Source organism: Lissotriton helveticus, chromosome 3_1, assembly GCF_964261635.1.
Source record: "Lissotriton helveticus chromosome 3_1, aLisHel1.1, whole genome shotgun sequence".
NCBI lineage: Eukaryota > Metazoa > Chordata > Amphibia > Caudata > Salamandridae > Lissotriton > Lissotriton helveticus.
Window position 1 is genome coordinate 619,325,325 of NC_136061.1, and position 19,177 is coordinate 619,344,501.

At 42.1% G+C, this 19,177-nt stretch overlaps 2 protein-coding genes across 4 annotated transcripts in view; both read right to left on the reverse strand.

Moving 5' to 3' along the window:
- Window positions 1-19,177, reverse strand: part of FEN1 (flap structure-specific endonuclease 1) — a 388,273-nt gene that overhangs the window by 358,952 nt on the left and 10,144 nt on the right. The window lies entirely within an intron of this gene.
- MYRF (myelin regulatory factor) overlaps window positions 10,126-19,177 on the reverse strand; it is a 462,812-nt gene continuing 453,760 nt past the window's right edge. For all 3 annotated transcript variants that reach the window (XM_078680606.1, XM_078680605.1, XM_078680607.1), the window contains one exon: window positions 10,126-16,941. In XM_078680606.1, coding sequence (XP_078536732.1) covers window positions 16,849-16,941 — 93 coding nt within the window. In that variant the 3' untranslated portion in view covers window positions 10,126-16,848. The remainder of the gene's footprint in view (window positions 16,942-19,177) is intronic.

Here is a 19,177-nt window from a genome sequence, read left to right on the forward strand (position 1 = left end):
CTGCGGTGACCTCTGTCTTCGGTTTGGAGATTTCTCCCTTCACCTAGGAGACCTTCCTCGGGACTGGAATTTCTTTTCTTTTGGATTGGATTGTTTGTTTCCATCCCAGTTCTTTTTTGGTGAATTATTATTAAAAAATATTTTTTCTGGACTTTCAGTCAGTTGCGGTTTTACTGGTATTCCACCTAAACTATCTCTACCTAGTTCCTCATAGGATTTTTCTATTATTCTGGCAATTTCAGCTGGTTGGTCTGCTATATCTGTCTCTTTTAACCTCTGGCGGATTGCCACGTTTGCTGCTTCACCTTTTATGTTGGCTAATAATATAGCCGAGACCTGCTTGAAGTCTTTCAGTAATTTCATACCAAGAGTTAAAGCTGGTTCTGGACCGTATTCATCTTGAATTTGTTTTAGCACATCTGGTATCACCGAAATGGATGGAACACCGTGCGTTTTTGTGTAGATGGAAGCAAAGACTGTACCCCAAGTGTCACAGTCCTCTATGTGTGGTGCGATTCCCATTGGGAGACATATAGTCAGAATCCTGTGTTTTTCTATCGAGGTGGTGTCAGGACAAAACGCCTCTATTTGGGTGATTTTCTGTGCCAACCAGAATGGTATCTGTTCCCGTTTAGCCGGAACTTTACCTAGGCAGGATTGGATGTTCTGTGGTGTAATTTTATTTGTGTTCCCCTGGTGAGGGGTCAGCTGTGGAAGTTTAATCGCTGGCTGAATTGTTGAAGTCCGCATTACATACTGAACTAATTGTCTATGAATTTTTAGTAATTGTTTTAGCTGTATTAACAGCTCTCCTGTAGACATTCCTTCGATGTCTGGGTGTGGTGTGTATCCGGCCAAGACCGGCCACGTTGCTCCTGGTCTACCTAAAGGACCGAGCCTTGTAATGTGATTGTTATGTTTTAGGGCGCCATCAAATAAGAGCAAATGCTCTTGGAATTTGAGTGGTACTTCCACCTCCTCGAAAGGAGTGTACTCATTAGGAGGTTCCTCTATTTTGTAATAGTGGAAGTACTTTGTTACAGCATTTGCTGCTGGAAAATGTATCCATGAATAGTATACCTCTGTCTGCCGATATTCGTGTGCCTCAATTACGAATATGACTGTGCCACCTCTAGGTGTCAGTCCATTTTCTATAAGTTTTAGAGTTATAGATTTTCTTTTGATGACCGGAATGAGTATTATATCCGCGTCTGCTGCTTGCATGGTAGCATCTGCGATTTCAGTTGCTAATCTAACTGCCTCTCTTTCTTCATCACTTTCTGACATTTTACTGTTAGAAAGGTTATTTTGTTTATTTGCAGATCAGGTTTCTTATGGAACAAAGATTAGATGCACAATATTTTGGAACAGTGTATCCTTCAACGTTGACTAAACCAAGAACCTTACATAGGAGTTCCCTCCTGCGAGGTTTTGGAGGATATTACCTTTCACCCACTCCAGACGTCTTTGGAGTATTTGGGAAAAGGGGTCTGAGTGAGAAAGCACGACTGAGTTACTCTAAATGTCTTACGTTAGTTTTATCGCCCTTTCCAAACGCGTTGGGCGCCATGTAGTGTAGTTCCTATTTTCCCAATAGGCTCTGCGCATTGGAATAATACCTACAGCAGTAAAGGCCTAGACCAGACGTTAACTAGGTCTACTACTGTCGATACTAGACTTAAGTTTTGGGTTTGCCAGCGTAGCTCAGAGTTCGCTAGAAACTTTCTCGAATGTTCAAGGAGGAATTAACTTCCCTGATTAGACAAGAAGGGATTTAGTTTCTGACAACCATAGAACATGACAACTTTGCTCTCCCCTAATCAAGAGTCAATCTCGAGAGTCGTGTGAGCACAAGGCAATTATTTTACTCAGTCAGTACGTGCATTCTTAGTCTCATCAGATTGTAGAGAAAAGGAAGAGACGGGCGTGTTCAATAAAAAGGTGTTATTTATTGATCAGTCTCTTTTCTCGTACAAGAGAAATGGATCGATATTATTGAAATACTTATAGTTAAGTAAAGTGCATACATTAAAAGCAATAGTATAAAATAATACTGTAAAAACATTGATATGGTTTCTGAGCCATATGATGTTTAAGATGATTAAAATATATTTACATACACATATACATTTGACTAAACGTACTCAACTGGTGTTTCTAAATACGCCTACCCCGTGTACCTGACCTAAGTCTAATGCGTGGGCGGGAATAGAAAGTTACAGTTTAAGTTAAGTTTGTTTTTGCCAAGTGAATAACTAAAGAATTCTCTGTGAGGGGTTATTCAGTTCTGTACCTGGAAGTTAGGATGAATGAGGAATGGTATCTCTTTCTCTGCTCTCGATATTCCAGGCTGCCTGCGAGGGCTGCCCAGAAGCGCCGGTGCTGGGTCTCTCGGCTTGAGATAGCAGCGCGTCTCTCAGCGCGTCAGGAAGGCGGGGCTGCTGCCAGCGGGGTCTGCTCCTGCTCTCGGCTTCGGCAAGTGTGGCTGCTCCGTCTCGTCACCACGCGTGTGTTTGCATAGGGCAAGATCGGCAATATTTATACCTTAAAGGTGCCGAGATTGACGTAAGGATGGACATAGATACGTCAATAAAGATGTCATACGACTTGCTCGTTAGCACATTCTTTACTAAAGTTCTCTGTGAAATCAAAACAATGGCCGCACGGATTTTCCAGGTTGTCATAGGTTTGATTTGTTATGAGAACGTCGTATGCCTTATCAGGGGCTGGAGGAATGTCGCTTGTCTAATTAGATCTCAAGCGTTATGACCTAATCAGATAACACGTTCCTGTGCCGTAGTGTGACTGCGTCAGATAACGGTATCTGCATCATGGGGGCTTTTCTTGCCTCATGGGCTGACTGTTAGTTAACTTGATAGTTAGTTTAACCAGAATAGGGTCAGGTATAGGGGGATTGATTCAGAACCTATAGGAATACATGACAATATGTCATTCCCTCGTTTCCCCAGATTTGAGACCGCACTCCAGAGCAGGTAGGTAACAGCCTTTATTTGAAAACAGCATTTGGCTTCTCTCCCCCGTATCTTGTCCCTGGCCTGACGCGTTTCAAAGCATTAGCGCTTCTCTTCAGAGGCCGTGCATCCAGATAGTTAATTACGGCTAGCCACACCCCCAATCCATGCATTTATATGCTTCAGAGGCTTCCGGTGTGCCTAAATGTCTGTATTGCATTTTGGGAAATGTAGTCTTTTTCAGCCAATTTAAACCCTCCAGTGGGTCTGTCTGTAGCACGCAATATGGGACCAATGTTAGCCCTCCAGTGGGCTCCAGGGAGAGACTCCAAATGCCAAAATTAAATTCACCCGCTCCGCCCTTGCAGAAGTGACGATACACCCCGCGGGTTCAAAGCAACGTTCTGATGTGGTGCGTCGTCTCCGCGGCCTGGAAGCGCCGCGCATATGTCATTCCCTCGTTTCCCCAGATTTGAGACCGCACTCCAGAGCAGGTAGGTAACAGCCTTTATTTGAAAACAGCATTTGGCTTCTCTCCCCCGTATCTTGTCCCTGGCCTGACGCGTTTCAAAGCATTAGCGCTTCTCTTCAGAGGCCGTGCATCCAGATAGTTAATTACGGCTAGCCACACCCCCAATCCATGCATTTATATGCTTCAGAGGCTTCCGGTGTGCCTAAATGTCTGTATTGCATTTTGGGAAATGTAGTCTTTTTCAGCCAATATATATATCTATTTATCTATTTATTGTGATTTTTGCACATTGGTCTGGAGTAATGGCAATAGGGAGGTTGAGAACTATGATTATGTAGTGTTGTAAATACTTATGCAACATCATGGATTACATCGTTTACGGTTTTTAGCTGTGGAATAGGCAGAAGTATGTTGTTTATTTCTATAGGCCCAGGGTCATGTGACCCCTGTTTGCACTTTAAAGTCACGAGGTGAAAATGACCATGTCATGTGATCAAGGGCTTTAGGGCCCGAAACGCGTCATGGCGGACGAGAGGTTGCACGAATAAAATACTCGCTAAATCTACCTGGTTGGGTCCGGTTCGTTTTTTACTTCCAGTTTCCTGGTGTATCAACGAAGTTCTTGGCATATATATATATAAGCGTTTTCCGAAATGCACATCGTAAATGGTTTGAAACTTTGGTCCACATGTGTCGGCAAATGAATTGTATTTTACAAAGTAAATTCTGCTTTTGAGGTTCTGAAGTGGCAATGTAAACGAATATGAAATGACAAAACACATGGTTGGATCCATGAAATTAGATCGTTCACAGATATATGTATGTTTCTTCTATGTCTATTGTTTACCTCATGGAAAAAGGACTTAAAAACATAATGTAACAAAATGGTGGCCACTTGATAAAGGCTTCTCGCCGAAACGCGTCGTCTTTTGGAGAGTGCACATTAAATATTAATTGTGCCTGAACTTACCTGGTGTGCCGTTTTCCTTGATACCGAATGTGGAGGTGAATGAGGAATCGTTGGTGATATATATATATATATATATATATGTATTAAAAAGAAAAAAAAAATTAAGTTATATTAATTATTATTTAATGTTACGTTTATTTAAGTATTTTAAATAAGTTAAAAATAATTTTATTTATTATTATATTACTTTTAAATTACTTTTAAGACATTTAAAAAAGTCGATATTTTGACAATCTATATTTTTTACACTCGATATTTTGGAGTCGATATTTTTGTACTTACCTGTTTGAAGATAGGAAGTCGATATTTTGTAGTCGATATTTTGACCTCTATATTTTGTCATCTCGATATTGTGACTGTCGATATTCTGTCAGTGACCCCCTCAAACACCCCACAACTATTGAGTTTGTCCTGAGATGCCCCAGGCTACAGATGCCCCGTATAATATACTTTCACGTTACATGAGGCTCTTTCACGTGACTTTCTGTGCCCGTTGTTAAACTGATATTGACATGAAATTTGATATTATACTCTAAATGATGTAATGATGAATAAAAAACACAGATTACTGTGTAGCAGGGAACACCAAGCCAGCTTCTCAGTGCTTCTAAATTTCCAGCAATGCATCCCTTTGTCCAAGTTATAATAACATTGTATGAAATCGTTTTCCACCAGGCACTTTATGTAAATATGTCTTCAGTTAAATGCAAATATTTATGTCACGTCCTGTCCATTGACTTCACAATGTATGGCGGACACATCCCCTTCATTTATTCATCCATTTGCAATCACATAACAAAATAAAACTCATCTTTCTCCCTTTAACAGGAGCTGCTAACATCTCTTTTTTTTTTTTTACTAAACTACACAACCTTCTGGGTGCAAAAGGTGTTTTTGTACATTTATCGTGAATTTTTGCTTTCTTACCTCCTTTCTGTTTTGTTGGAAATCTTGTGAATCATGCTGCTGCACAGAGGGCACACTCATCCTTCTCCCTGCAATCATGCACTGCTTCCTCACCGCTTAACTTATTATTAATTCCATAGGTGAAACCTAATGCATTTACCAATGCTTGTTATCTCCTAGTGGTAATGCCGGGTGGCAGCCCGATAGGCAAGTTTTGCATTATCATCATATTTTTGTCTCCACTTTGTCTCCAATTTTTTACACCCATTTTTAGGGAGACGAAATGCTTGTTAAACCATGGTGCAGATTTTCCTTTACTTCCCTTTTCTATTGTAGAAATGGGAATCATGTCTTCGAAGGAGTTAATAATCCGCTTAAAAGGAGGTGGAAGAGGAGAAGTAGGAGGGAAAAGAATAGGGCTAGTGCCCCTGTCATTTCTTTTCTTTTTGGGAGCCTTGGGCGGGTCTGGTCCCGCGAAGATTTCTACCACTCAAACCTGGCTTAAACAGCTAACTGCACTCAATGTCCAACCCACCATAGTGGATTCAGCAAAATCCCTAGGCATAACTCTCGACTCCAATCTCAACATGCAGCATCATATCAGCAAGGCTACTAAGGGAGCGAACTTCCAAATCAATACCCTGAGGAAACTTAAACCCTTCCTACCAGCCAAAGACTTCCAAACTGCAGTACAAGCACTAGTAATCCCGCGAATTGAATACGGCAGCATCGCCCTCTGCGGTCTCCCGTTAACCACTACTGCACCCCTAAGAGCTTCTCTAAACGCTGCAGCGAGACTCATCACTGGGTCAAAAAAACACTCGCATATCTCCCCTGACTTGAAATCCTTGAACTGGCTGCCTTTTGAAGCCAGAATACACCTGAAAATCGCCTGCATGACACACAAGGCTGTACACCTGAGCTCTCCCGGATACCTCACTCAGAAGCTGTCAATCTCTGGCGGATCTAGAAACACTAGAGGCACAAACAATCTTCTGCTAAAACCTCGAAGATTCCGGAAGGCAAAAACTTATAAACGCTCTTTCTCAGGAATGGCACCCAGGATCTGGAACTCACTTCCTCCTGAAACCAGGCTCATCTCCTCCATCACACTTTTTAAGAAAGAAGTAAAAGCTATTCTCATGGCCAAATACACTTGACCTATTAACGTGGATCTGTAAAGACTCTACAACGATCTGTATTATTTTGCTCGAACTCTACGACTATGTGTCTCACCTGTATTATTGCCCTACCTGACTACCTATGCACACATTCATATGTAATATTTGCATTATTGATGTACCTGTTCTACTTTGCTCCCTCACATACCTACCCATCTCACTTATTACGTTCAATTTCGCTATACCTAATGACCTGCTACTCACTCTATGGTTGTATTCCCGGCTTTGTAAAGCGCTCTGATATCTGCAAAGATCTTGTTCGCGCTATATAAAACTTTCAAAATAAAAATAAAATAAAAATGATCTCCTCTTTAAATGTTTTCTCCCTCTTTGGAAGTGTCTCCGATATAATTGTAGGCGTCTTTGCCCCAACCTTCATAGTGTCAGGGTGAATAAACAAAGTCTTTTGTCATTTATCCAGTTTCAGAGTTGTTTTTCAAGAATTAGTTGTACATGCCGCTGTTTGGGCCCAGACACTGTTTCTGTATGTTTCGACGTCGAAGGTATTTTCATTACCGAGATGATTATAGAATATAACAACTTGGACGCACTTGTAGGTTATTCTGTGAGGAATGTCCTACTCTTTATTGGATACTAGAGTGCAGGAAACCATTAAGGTTGTTAAAAAACCGTCACCCACCAACCTAGTTGGTGGCATGCTTCATCATTGGGTTCCCAGCTGGGTTGCCGAATGAAACCCAGCTGTGCTACAACACCTGATTTCAGTGGAGGAGGTTTTATTGTGAAGGTGTGAGTGTGAAGAAGTGTCTTAAAAATGCCTCTAAAGTGCCCAGACGAGTGGTGCTTTATTTAAAGGCCCTTTTGGGCATATTAAAAACAAGGTGAGATATTTATGAAGAAAAAATTATCTTCAATATCTCCGTCTATAAAGAGGTTGACATGTTACAGCCTTGCTGTAATTAAATGAGGCTTTCTTCAGGACCGTTAAATGTGAATAGTAAAGAGGCAATAAAAATTGTTAGCCACGTGCGTGAAAAAGTGAGTTTCAGCACACACGCTAAGGTGCGCTGTGCAAAGAGTGTGATGACCATACTTACGGGCTCACAGGATGGTATCAATCTGGAAGGAAGAAAGGGACATACAACGTAAAAAGACATACATTACATATAGAGAGGTGTACCATGCCACTTGTTTGGCATCGCCTTGCAAATCGTATATCACGTGCTCACGGAAGCACTCTTGGCACCTTTTCCATCCCTTATCCACGTCAAATGTATGGGGTTCTTCATTGTTGGAGTTAGTATCTAAGGTAGAATGAGGCGTCAAACTGGGTCCTAGCCTGAGTGGGCAGATCGAAAATGGAAGGAACACAGGTGTATTGATTATCGAAGTACCGTTCGACGGTTAACAAAGAAACATGTGCTAGAAAGGGCTTGTGGCAGGAATCAAACTTCGGTCATGGAGCTCCGAGATCGACGTCTGAAATGGCGGAAAAAACAATCTAACAAAGGAGCCAATAAATGTGTGCAGCACAAGACTAGCGAATAAGTCACTATACCTTGTGACTGGAAAACTTCTTTGAAGAAATACAATTTGTAAATGTCTAAACCCAACACTAGATGGAAGTAGTATACTAAGCATATATACCTACGGCCAACACATGCTACTAAAATGTTAAAAGGCTTAGTGACAGAACCCAGTTGTGAAGTTTGAATAGCTGGGTACATTTCTGTTACAAAGTGCTATGTGCTGAGCTACAGTAATAAAATATTACCAGACTTAGTGGCTCAGAGGTGGCCTTTATCGGATGTTATGGTTGCTAGCAGTCTTATGTTATGAAGTGCTTTGTGGCAGGCAATAATGCAATGTTTTTGCCGGAGCCGTCACTTTGCCCACTTGCATATGCTTATTTCCACCCTTTGACAACAAAGTACAAATGCTGTTTTTGCAATAGTGGCCGTAATGTGTTACGGTCCCATAGTAACAAAGATTGCCCACATTATGCCAATCACTTTTAGCCATTTTTTGATGGCACTTTGACTGTATTTGAATGGAACATTCTCCATAAATCTTTATCTTAGAAAGGCGTCAGAAGGATACAAAGAAAACAAAATCACTTGGATTGCCTGTGGTCGATGGTGTATGGCAGTATATGATGTTTTGAGGTCTTCTTCACTATCAATAACGATTATTGTTTCTTAATTTTTGTGAGTGGATACAGAGCTCTACCATTCAATATCGAATGTACAGTTTGAAAAAAGTGTCTGAAAATGATTATTACATATTAGTGGCATTTTGTGCTTACACTTAATGCCCACGACGAGTCATACTGGCTCCAGTTATATTTGAAAGCCAATACAGAAAAATAATTATTTCTAAAAAATGAAAGAACCCAATCACTAGGTGGCAAAATAATGCAAGCATGTGAATTTAGAATACGTCAGGCTGTATTAGGCTAATTAGAAATGCGTAGTCATAGAAACATGCTAATGCACCGTGTCCACTTGCAAGCATCATAAGGAGTGTTGCCGGGAGATGGGTACACCTCAGATGCCAGGCATTTCTTGGATCACCCAAGAGTGGCTAGACTGAGAATAATTTATAAAGCAGTTGAATGAGGCCAGGACTTTTGTTATTGAGTAGTTAAGACCAGGTTATTTAGGTTGTATGAAGCTCGGAGCTTGCTTCCACATGGTTTAGGCTGGGCGAAACGAAAACATAGAAATAGGGTGATTATCTGTTTGGCAATGAATTGAAAGAAGAATAGAAAAGAAAGAAGAGAAGGAACTGAGCTCAAAATACCAATTAGGTTCTGCAACAGCCCACCCCTTGATGTGCACTGAAATTGCTTGAATTGAAGGAGTGTAATTGTCTTTGGAAAAAACGGGCCAATCACAGTTGTACCTATGCAACCAGGAATGAATTGCAGTTTTTGTATACTAATGGAGTTGTTTTTAATTTCTGCTGCAGTCTTTGAATCTTATGTCTATCTGGTTATTTTCAATTACAATAAGTAATATCTAGTTTTGCTTCTTACCCGTAGAGTTGGAAGGACTGAGTGTTACTTCTCACTACTAACAGTCTGAGATTCCCTGCAATTTCTGCATTTCGGACAAGAATAAGCTACTGGAGGGACTTGGTTTAACAAGAAATGTTCTTATGCAAGGAAAATACATATGTGCGATTAAGAGGCAAACTCATTTGCTTTCATGTACACAAGTTGGAAAGTTAGTCAACATCTGACAATGATGTAATCACCGATAGTCCTAAAGATCGGAATGTCCTGTAATCGACAGAGCGAGAGGACAAATATCTAGACCCTAGTTTTGCTGCAAGAGTGACTGATCCAACCAAGTTTCGTCGTTAGAAATATTGATGATTTTTTGGTAGCCCGAGAAATACATTTGTACCGCAGCCATCTCAAATTCAAAACTTAATTGAGGAACTTATAGGAAAAGAATTCTCCTGGCCCAAGTGTCATTTTTCCTGTGGATTTCTGCAGATAGTAGTGATAATCATTTTTTTTCTTAATTGTACGGTTTGTCTATGTGGGTATCCATATCTATATTTGTTGCCAACTTTGACTTATATTAACACTTATTAAACGTGTATTACTACCTGCAGATGTAGGTAAAGCAAAAAAAAATACAGTGACACCGCAGCTGGGATACAAAGCATTATTTATAGATATACATATATTTATACGGTGCATTTTTTTTATACTTGTACATTTCTGTCCAATGGAAAAAGGAATGGGAACAGGAAATCATTGGGGCATAAGGGGTAGGAGAAGGGAGACTCACTCGGTATAAATACAAATTCCCAAGTCGAAAACAAATGAACAAAAACAATGCTAGCAATAAAATCTCACACAGCGGGTGTGGGTATTGGGGAGGGGTTTGGACGGAGCCTGGAGTCAAACACAGAAAGGGTGTATTAAACATAGAAGGGGAATCAATCCCACAATGAAACACATACAACTTATATAGCTTCTACATCAAGAGGAACACACACAGGCAAAATGGCAAAGTTACTATGTTGGATTGTAGACCCTCCAAACAACCAGTGCTGCAGTTCGTCTCACTCCCAGGGTTCACTGCCACAAACCCTCCCTCCTTAAGGTCAGTGCTGCAGTTCGTCCCACTCCCAGGAGTCAGTGCTGCAAATCAATTCACTTCCCAGTGATCAGTACTGCAGGCCCTTGTATTCTCATATTGAGTGATGCTGAATGTCCCACTTCCAGGGGTCAGCGGTACAGAACCCTCCGTTCCCAAAAATCAAAGCGTCAGACCTCCACAATCGCAAACCCAGGGGTCACTGCCGCAGAACTTCCCAATCCCAAAAGTAAAAGGGATCAGACCCTCCTGCTGTCAGGGACCAACATTTCGTTCCCAAAGTTCAAAGCATCAGTCCCTCCCAGGGGGTCAGTGTTGCAGACTCCCTTCCAAATTTTAGTGCCCTGGAAACCCTGCCTCAAGATTCCACTACTAACTCTTTACGGCCAGTGTTTGTGGTGTGGACCCTCCTACTTCAGTGTTCTGGAAACTTACAAGGTCAGTGCACATACACCGTCCCTCACACTCCTAGAAGTCAATGAAGCAGTCCTTGTGTCCCTACTCCCATATAAGCACACACTCTTATGGGAATCTACAGGTGACCCTCATTGTCAGTACTGTGATCACTCCTTCACCCAGGATGCGAGAAAGTACACTCCCCTTTCCATGAGTCCATGCAGCGTATCTTCTTGTGGTGAGTACTACAGACCTCCCTCATCAGAAAGTCAGTGTGGCAGACTCTACGCTGCCCAGGGATAAGTGATGCATACCTCCTACTCCAAAGGATCCGTCTAGCTTCCACTCCCTGCGGTAAATGCATCTTCCCTTCCCCGGGGTCTTAACTGCATAACTTCCTCTACCAGGAATTACTAGCACAGGCCGCCCCCCTCGAAGCCAGGGTCCAGATTCTCCACATCAAGGTTCAGTGCTACTCTCCGGAAAAGCGTAACACCAAACATTGCTTGAAGGAAGACTCTTTCACTTGTCTACCTAAATATTTTTTATGAAGCTACTATTGTACCACATGGCCATAAGTAAAAGAGATGGAAATCCATGTCCTGTAACAAAACAACAGATCCTTAGGCGTTAAGGTAAGGTTACATTTCTGCAGGTGGGTTTCTGATTTCATTATCCTCTTCATCCCAAAGGAAGAGCACTTCTGTTCTTTTTTTCACATGAAGTAAGAGTCAGAAAACCTCGGAATGCTGCAAGAACCACCGCTCAGTTTCATGCTTGATTATTGTAGCTGGATGTCCGCATGGATAAGTCGTGGCTCTAAAAATATGCAGGGGCAGCTGCTGAAAGGCAGCAAATGAAAAATAAAATAATAATAAAACTATTTTATTATCATTTAATTTTTCCCTTACTAGGCCGAGTCAGTTGAGTTTAGGGAGGGGGGGGCATGCTTTGCATCAGCAGCAACCAGGCCCAGAGAGGAGTGGTAGGTGCACTGTAAATATGCATGTAGGATGGCCAAACTGACAGGCACTCTTACATTTCTCTAACCTAGCTGTCTTGCACAGCAGGGTGGGACAAAAGGCACAGGATCCCGGTCCCTAACGGAGCAGTATTTCAGCCCACTCAGACCAATCCCAGCGCTTCTCTCATGCATGAGAGCAGTGTCTGGATTGGTTGGGGAGGGGAGCAGAGAAGCATCAAGGAGGCGTTTGGGAGTGGTAGTTAAGTTCTTTTTTTACATTATTATGTCGCCACCCCTTCCCCCAAGCTGCCCCACCAAGGTTTAGTGGCAGCAGTCGCCACAGACAGTATGACTTGAAATTCGCAGAGGTCAGTAATCATCTACAAATGCAGATCACTCTCAAAGATGAGGGACTGTAGGCAATAAAGCCTTCCGGTCCTGTTTGAACCCTTGGCCCAGTTTGGGCCCAAAAAGAGGGCCCTCAAGAACTCATAAAGCCGAGCAATCTATGAAGTGGCTCAGTTGATAATGAGACTCCACCACTTCCACAATGTAGTTAAGTTTAGTGCATTTAACCATTCAGCTCTGATAAATCACATCTCCATTCCTCAGCACAGTGGGTGAAACCCTTCTTTGGTTTCCTTACTGATTGCCTACCTTCTTCAGTGTAAGGAGTCTGTAGTTTAATGAGTTAAAACTGTAACAGTAAAAAGTACATAAAGCAATACAAGCTTTCAACCATTAAAGCAAGGTCGGCAATCCTCTATTATTGATCGACAACAGAGTTAGCAGTCTCCTGGTAGCTAGCACCGAGGCAAACTTTACCAATTCCAGACACACTGTTTCGGTTCTAAGAGCCCTGACTGCAGGCAGATCAGCCAAGGCCTTAGAACCTTAATCTACAGCACATCATCCAGTGTCTTGATGTGCTGACCTAAGGCACAACGTTTTGGCCCCAAGAGGTTTTACCTGACATCATCAGGTTCTGAGTGACCCCAACCTACACACATCATTAATTTTTGACAGACTTGATCTGAAGCACATTACCAGGGTCTCAGACCCTTGGCCACAAGCCCACTACCAGAAAGCACTGGGGAAGCAAGGAAAGAATTCTAGAATACATACACTTACACATACACTTTACAGTATACTGTAGAAGCTCTTTGTTGAGTTGGGGCAGGAGGCATCAAGCATTACAGTCCCGCACAAGCAAAAGTCCCTAGTACTTTATGAAGGCGAAGTCCTCATTTTGTACTGGTTAGTACAATTCCTCAGGTGTACAAGGCAGGGAATGTTCCCGAATCATGGCCAATTTATATTTGGGAGACAGATTCCTTAGGTTTATCAGACTGGTAGAAGGCACAAGTACAACAAGCAGGAGATAGCCCACAGCTGTAGTGGGCAGGAATAGTCATGGGTCAGTCAGGCAGAGGCAGGTCCATTGGTGTATCAGGCAATGGAAAATCCTTGAGTGTATCAGGCAAGAAGGCCCCACATGGATATGGCATGAGATTCTCCAGTGCATCAACGAAAAAAATCCAGACCCGATCAGGAAAAGAAAAGTATCTAGTTCTATCACACAGGGGAAGTAAGCAAAGCACCTAGGAGTATCGGGAAGGGGGAAGATCATGTGAGGAACATTTCGGGGTGTATATTTGGTGTGTAAGGCAGAGGAAAGTCCACAGATTTATCATGTAAGAAAAGGTCCCCAGGTGTAATAGGAACAGCAAAGTACACAATGATGTCGTATTGAGAAAGGTCCCAAGGTGACCTGAGCAGAGAAGGCCTCAGATACATCAAACAAGGCACATTCCTGTAGCATAAAACAGGAGTAATCCTTTAATGTAGCACACACAAGGGGGTCTTTTAGCGAATCTGACACAGGAAGTCTAGTGTATTTGACATGTAAAGTTCTTGTGAACATAACACAGGTAAAGACACAGGGAATGTCATGTATGGTATCGATGGGTGCATTAGACAGTGGAAGCCCCTTGTTTATTAGGCCTGCGGAACCTCTATGTATATCAGTCAGGAGAAAGTCCCCTGGTGGCTAAAGCCAGAGCTTATTTTCCTCGGTAATGGAATGGGTGTCACCATATTAACATAATACTTCTGTAAACAATCCCTCCCATTCTTTTGGGGTTCCTCACTCGCTGTTTTGCAGTTAGAGAGTGTTTTCTCAAACTCAAGCGTACACAGGCCTGCAGTTGCTTGAAAACACAGAGGGTGTGATGGGAATGGACAGTAAATTTCCTACTGTTTAGATCTTAACAACTGTTTGTAGGTCGATGCCTGAAATTGAAAACCTCCTTACAGCCTCACTTAAGACTGTGACAGAAAGGAAAGTGGGTAATGCATGAGCCGTTCTACCGAGATAGCAATGTTTTGCCCTTCTAATAGCGTATGCCATATGGGTTTGCAAAAAAAGCATTCATTACCATACAGGAATCCCAATCAGGGATGCTCGCAAAGTGTCACTAAGGGCATTAAAACACTTACAGACAGCAAGTTTAGTGAACTGACCGTACCAGTTTCACCAATGCTAACAAGAGTTCAATCCCTCAATACATAGGCTAATGCCAATCCACAGGCATGTCTGTTCTTGAGGGATGGTGTGGTGGACTTGAGTTCCATGTAACAGCAACTCCCACCACAGGAAGCCCTGCTTTAGTAATCAGTACTTAGTGGTGCTGGTTGGGTGGTTAAAAATCCCAAAGAGAAAATGGTATGACTGGGGGCTTAGACAGCTGTCATAGATCTTCCAGTATTACACACAATTGCACCCATAATGGCCTTTAAAGCTCAGCCTTTACAACCAAAGTCGGGCCACTGGAGGTCTGCAAAGATGGTCCTGAATGCACAAGCTAGATATTGAATCACCGTCTGCATTGCTGAATGGTTGTTTGTTGAAAACCTCCAGTTATCATCTCATAGTGCTTTTAGATCCCTGATTGATGGCCTTTAGAGATCAATGTTTCTACCGTGCAATGGTTCTCAGGGATCCTTCAAATATAATTTTTAAGTGCTCGGGGATGGATGGCTGAAGGCCTTCACAGTTTAGCCTTCACAGCTGTGTGATGGTTATCTAAGGGCTTTCAAAGATCTGTCTTTAGGGCATGGTATGGGTTGCAGAAGGCCTTCAGAAGATCAGTCTTTAGTGGTTTGTGACTGTTAGTTGGTTAGTTGCCGTCAAAGCTCGGCTATTAGTGCTGCACGAAGGTTCATTGTTGAAGATTGCCAAAGAACAGTCTTTAGTATGGCAGGATAGCAGGTTGAAGTCCTTCAGTAGGTCAGTGTATAGTGTTGTGGGGTGGTTGGTTGGTCGCTTTCAACTATCAGTCTTTACTGCTGTCCAAACATTGATTGATGAGGACCTTCAAATATCAGTCTTCAGTGCTGTGGGATGGTCACTTAAACTTCAGAAATCAATTCCAGGAAATTGGGGTTGGTTGATGGCCCCCAGATAAGTCAGTTTTGCATTTGACAGATAAGCAATTGTGTTATTATTAGATTGGTTGTGCAATGCTTTGTAAAGAGCTGCATGTTTATAGGCAAAAGAGGCCTTCAGATAGCACATTGATCAGTGACAGGCCTTCAGATAAGTCTTTAGTGCTTTGGGTTGATGAACGACCTTCACAGAACAGTCTTCAGTGCTGTAAAATAGTCAGTAGAGGGTCTTCTGAGATGAGTCCGTAGTACTTTGGGTTTGTGAGATGCCTTTATAGGCTAGTGAATAGTACTGTGGGTTATTTGGCATGACTGTTTCAGACTTCAATCTCTAGGCTGGTTCATGGCCTACATAGATCAGTTGATAGTGCTGTTGGCTAACTGTCCAAGGCCTGCAGATATAAGCCATTAGAGATGTGGAAAATTGAACAGAGAAGACCGCTTACAGATAATGTCAAGTTAGCAAAGGTCTTCAGAGATCAGTTCTCAAAGTATAATGTACAAGAGGCAAAAAATTGACTGCAAGCACAACTTGTGCAGTCGGGTAGGTGAATAATTTTGCATTTAATGTCTCTTAACTGTTAACAAACTCCTCACTAGAATGTGGGAAAGAATATATACTATTGCAAAGTTTTCTTCCAACGCAGTCTGACAATATGCTTCCAGTTTGATTACAACATCCAGTGGCATTGACAGGAATCCAGTAGTGATTACATTGTTCCAGTGTTCAAGGTAGCATGTATATAGTACTTGCATAGCTTAGACTTAGGTAGCGAGCAGTGGAGCTCTGGAAACAGTTCAGCCGAGGTTGGATGCTAACATTTTGTAAACGTTTTACAACATGTGAGCAACTTCACAATCCTGGAGAAACTAAGGAGATTCAATCACTTCTGTGACAAACAGAAGAATCCATCAGAAGATTGCATGACCACAATGGGTAATCAGTCATTCACGGCATAATTTAGTAACCCACTGCAGACACCTCTGTCCATTTGGACTCCTATAAACTACTGGGCGACAACCCCATTGTATAATCCAGTGATCCATCAAGAGATTCAGTGATCCAGTTGATAATGCAGTATTGCATATCCAGTGTTTTAACATCCAGTGTGAACACCGAGTTGTGGAAATCCTAGGGTAACCACATAAGGGATAACAGTAGGTGCATTGTCTATCAATTCAAAGATAGTCTCTCCCTCCTGAGGCCAGAAAGCTTTACCAATGCCAACAGGTTCAGAAGCACAGCTGCATCTGCCATATTTAGCCTCCATGGCAGGCAGCTGCTAGCACTGAATTAGAGTTTCTGGTACAGATCCAGCTTGAACCTGTTGAAGCGATGCTGCAGAATTAAGAATGCAGTTACTCTAGAGGGCATGGGGAGAGCAGAGGTCAGTTCTCTGAAGATCGATGGCGGTCTCTTCCCTTGCCGTCCGGTGGACTGCACCAGGCCACAACTTGCTGAACTCATTTGCATAGTCTATAAAATGTTAAATAATAGTCTGAGAACAGAGGTCTTTGGAGGTCAGCGTCCAGCTCACTGCTGCAATTCGCCTGTCCCTGAAAAAAGAAAAAAATAATACAATTTGAGAGGAGAAGGAAAGAGGGAAGATACTGTGTCCCTAATAGAACACTGTGCTCCAGGCTTGCACCACTTATCATACTATCGTACCATAAGAAAACCGTAGAAGGCACTGTTTTTTCATTACAAGCTGCCAAGCCCTTGAATTCCCTACCAGCCAGCAATAGTAGTACCCAGGAGCATAAACCCACCAGATGACAGTTGAAACCATGGCTATATCCTATACAACTGCATTACCTGCATCCAAGCAAGAGCCCAGAAACAGTCACACCCTCAAGCACAATCCTCAGCTTACCTCCCACCAACTGCAAACAACTCAAGCAGCAAACTGCTTTCATTTTTCAGATAAGCAAAAAGGGATGACCTATGGTTTGCCGTGGTATTATACAGTTATGTACATCCATATATAACTGCTATGGCCCACTATAATGCTTAAACCATAATACACAGTGGTCAGCAACAAATTGTAATTGAGAAATATTATGTTCACATTATACATATCTGCTAGGAGGGTTGTCCATCCCCAGCACTGTACAGCCAAAAAAACACAAACACCACCAAATGAGTAGGCATGGAATAATTGAAGAGATCTGTCACACATTACTTGCCAATTTTGGAGGACTTTAATATAGTCCATTCACTACAGGTCCAACATACATATATACAATCTGACCCCTTCTTTACATCTCATTTACACAGTCAGACATGGTATGATAATAAAAATGCCCATCCCCACAGATCTCTCAACTACTCTCTCCCTCCAACCATGCCAGTGCAATACTACAACTATACACAAAATCTCAGATTGGACAACACAGTGTAGTAACCAGCTAAGCAGACTACATCATATGAAATGCCATAAAGGGACCTGATGGTTGCAAAATTCCTCACACTGAAAACCATTAAACCGTGCATCTGTTTCTTTCACTTCATCATCCAACACAATGCTACAGTCATCGTCTCAAGACATGATAACTACACTTCGATGGTCATCATGCACTTCCCACATAGACTCAAAACAAAAACAACCTCCTTACAACCACACACCCTACATGGTGCAAAATGCTCCTCAAGTAGGCAAGCAATTCAGCGCCCCAGATAGGGGTGGTAAGCAGTAAACAAATGCTGATATACAATTCAATGAACATACATGTACACACATGCACCAACAAGTATTTGAGTAATAGGAAATCCCGCCAATGCTGGAGCATTCCTAGATTATTTTTTTTCTTTGAATAGAGCGCTCAGCGCAGCACTTCCCAGAAAAGCAAAGCAGTTTTCAATCCTTTATTTTTAAATCCTTGAAGAATTTTTAACTTTCCCCAGAATATTTCAGGACTGGAACCAGAATAGTAAATATGCCTCCTGGTCCATTTAAGGGAAAGTTGCATTTTCCCAAATATTCTAGAACTGCAGTTACAAGAGTAAACTTGTCAGGCATTTTATAATCTCTTTTAAAACATATATTCTTTATTCCAATTGTAGCCAGGCTACAAAGATTTTCTTCAGGGTGAAGTATACACCGCTGTTTACGTTTTCTTTTTCTATATCGCTAATAATTGCCATATAGCTCTCAGTTACACACGAGGGACACAGAGATATGGAAGAAATACTTTCAACAAAACTTGAATGTTGCCTGACCATCACGTGATGGTGCTGGTTCAGCGTTATATTTTGCTTGACAGAAGCACTCACCAATAAGTCTAAATTTATTTGCATAACACAAAAAAAATCCATGTTCTAACATGCAGTGTGTTTTCTCCATGTGCAAGGGGTCATTGATTCTGCAGTTATAACCAGGAAAAATAAGAATCATAAACCCCACTTAAAGGGGGGGGGACTCTTAAAGTATGGACAAGGTTGGCAGGTGGTCATCAGCTGCGGGGTCAGAGGTTTCTGAGAGTGTCCCAGCTGACGCTCTGCCCTTGGAAACCTCTAAATGAAGCAAGAAAACAGAGTTTCTGGAGCGAGAGCCCCATGGATTTACGACAAGCTCCTGTCCTGTCAAATTATAAGTGGACGCGCCTTTAGTCTAGGAATAGATGCAAAGCACGCTACCTGTTCCTAGATGGCAACCCTGCTTCCCTGGTACTTGATGGTTCTATTGCCAGGCAGGTTAAGTGACAGTCATGTAGAAGGTAAATTAAATAAAACGTTAAATAAAAGCGCACATCCTCAAGGCAGTGCACACTGGATGCTGATGAATGCTCAGGC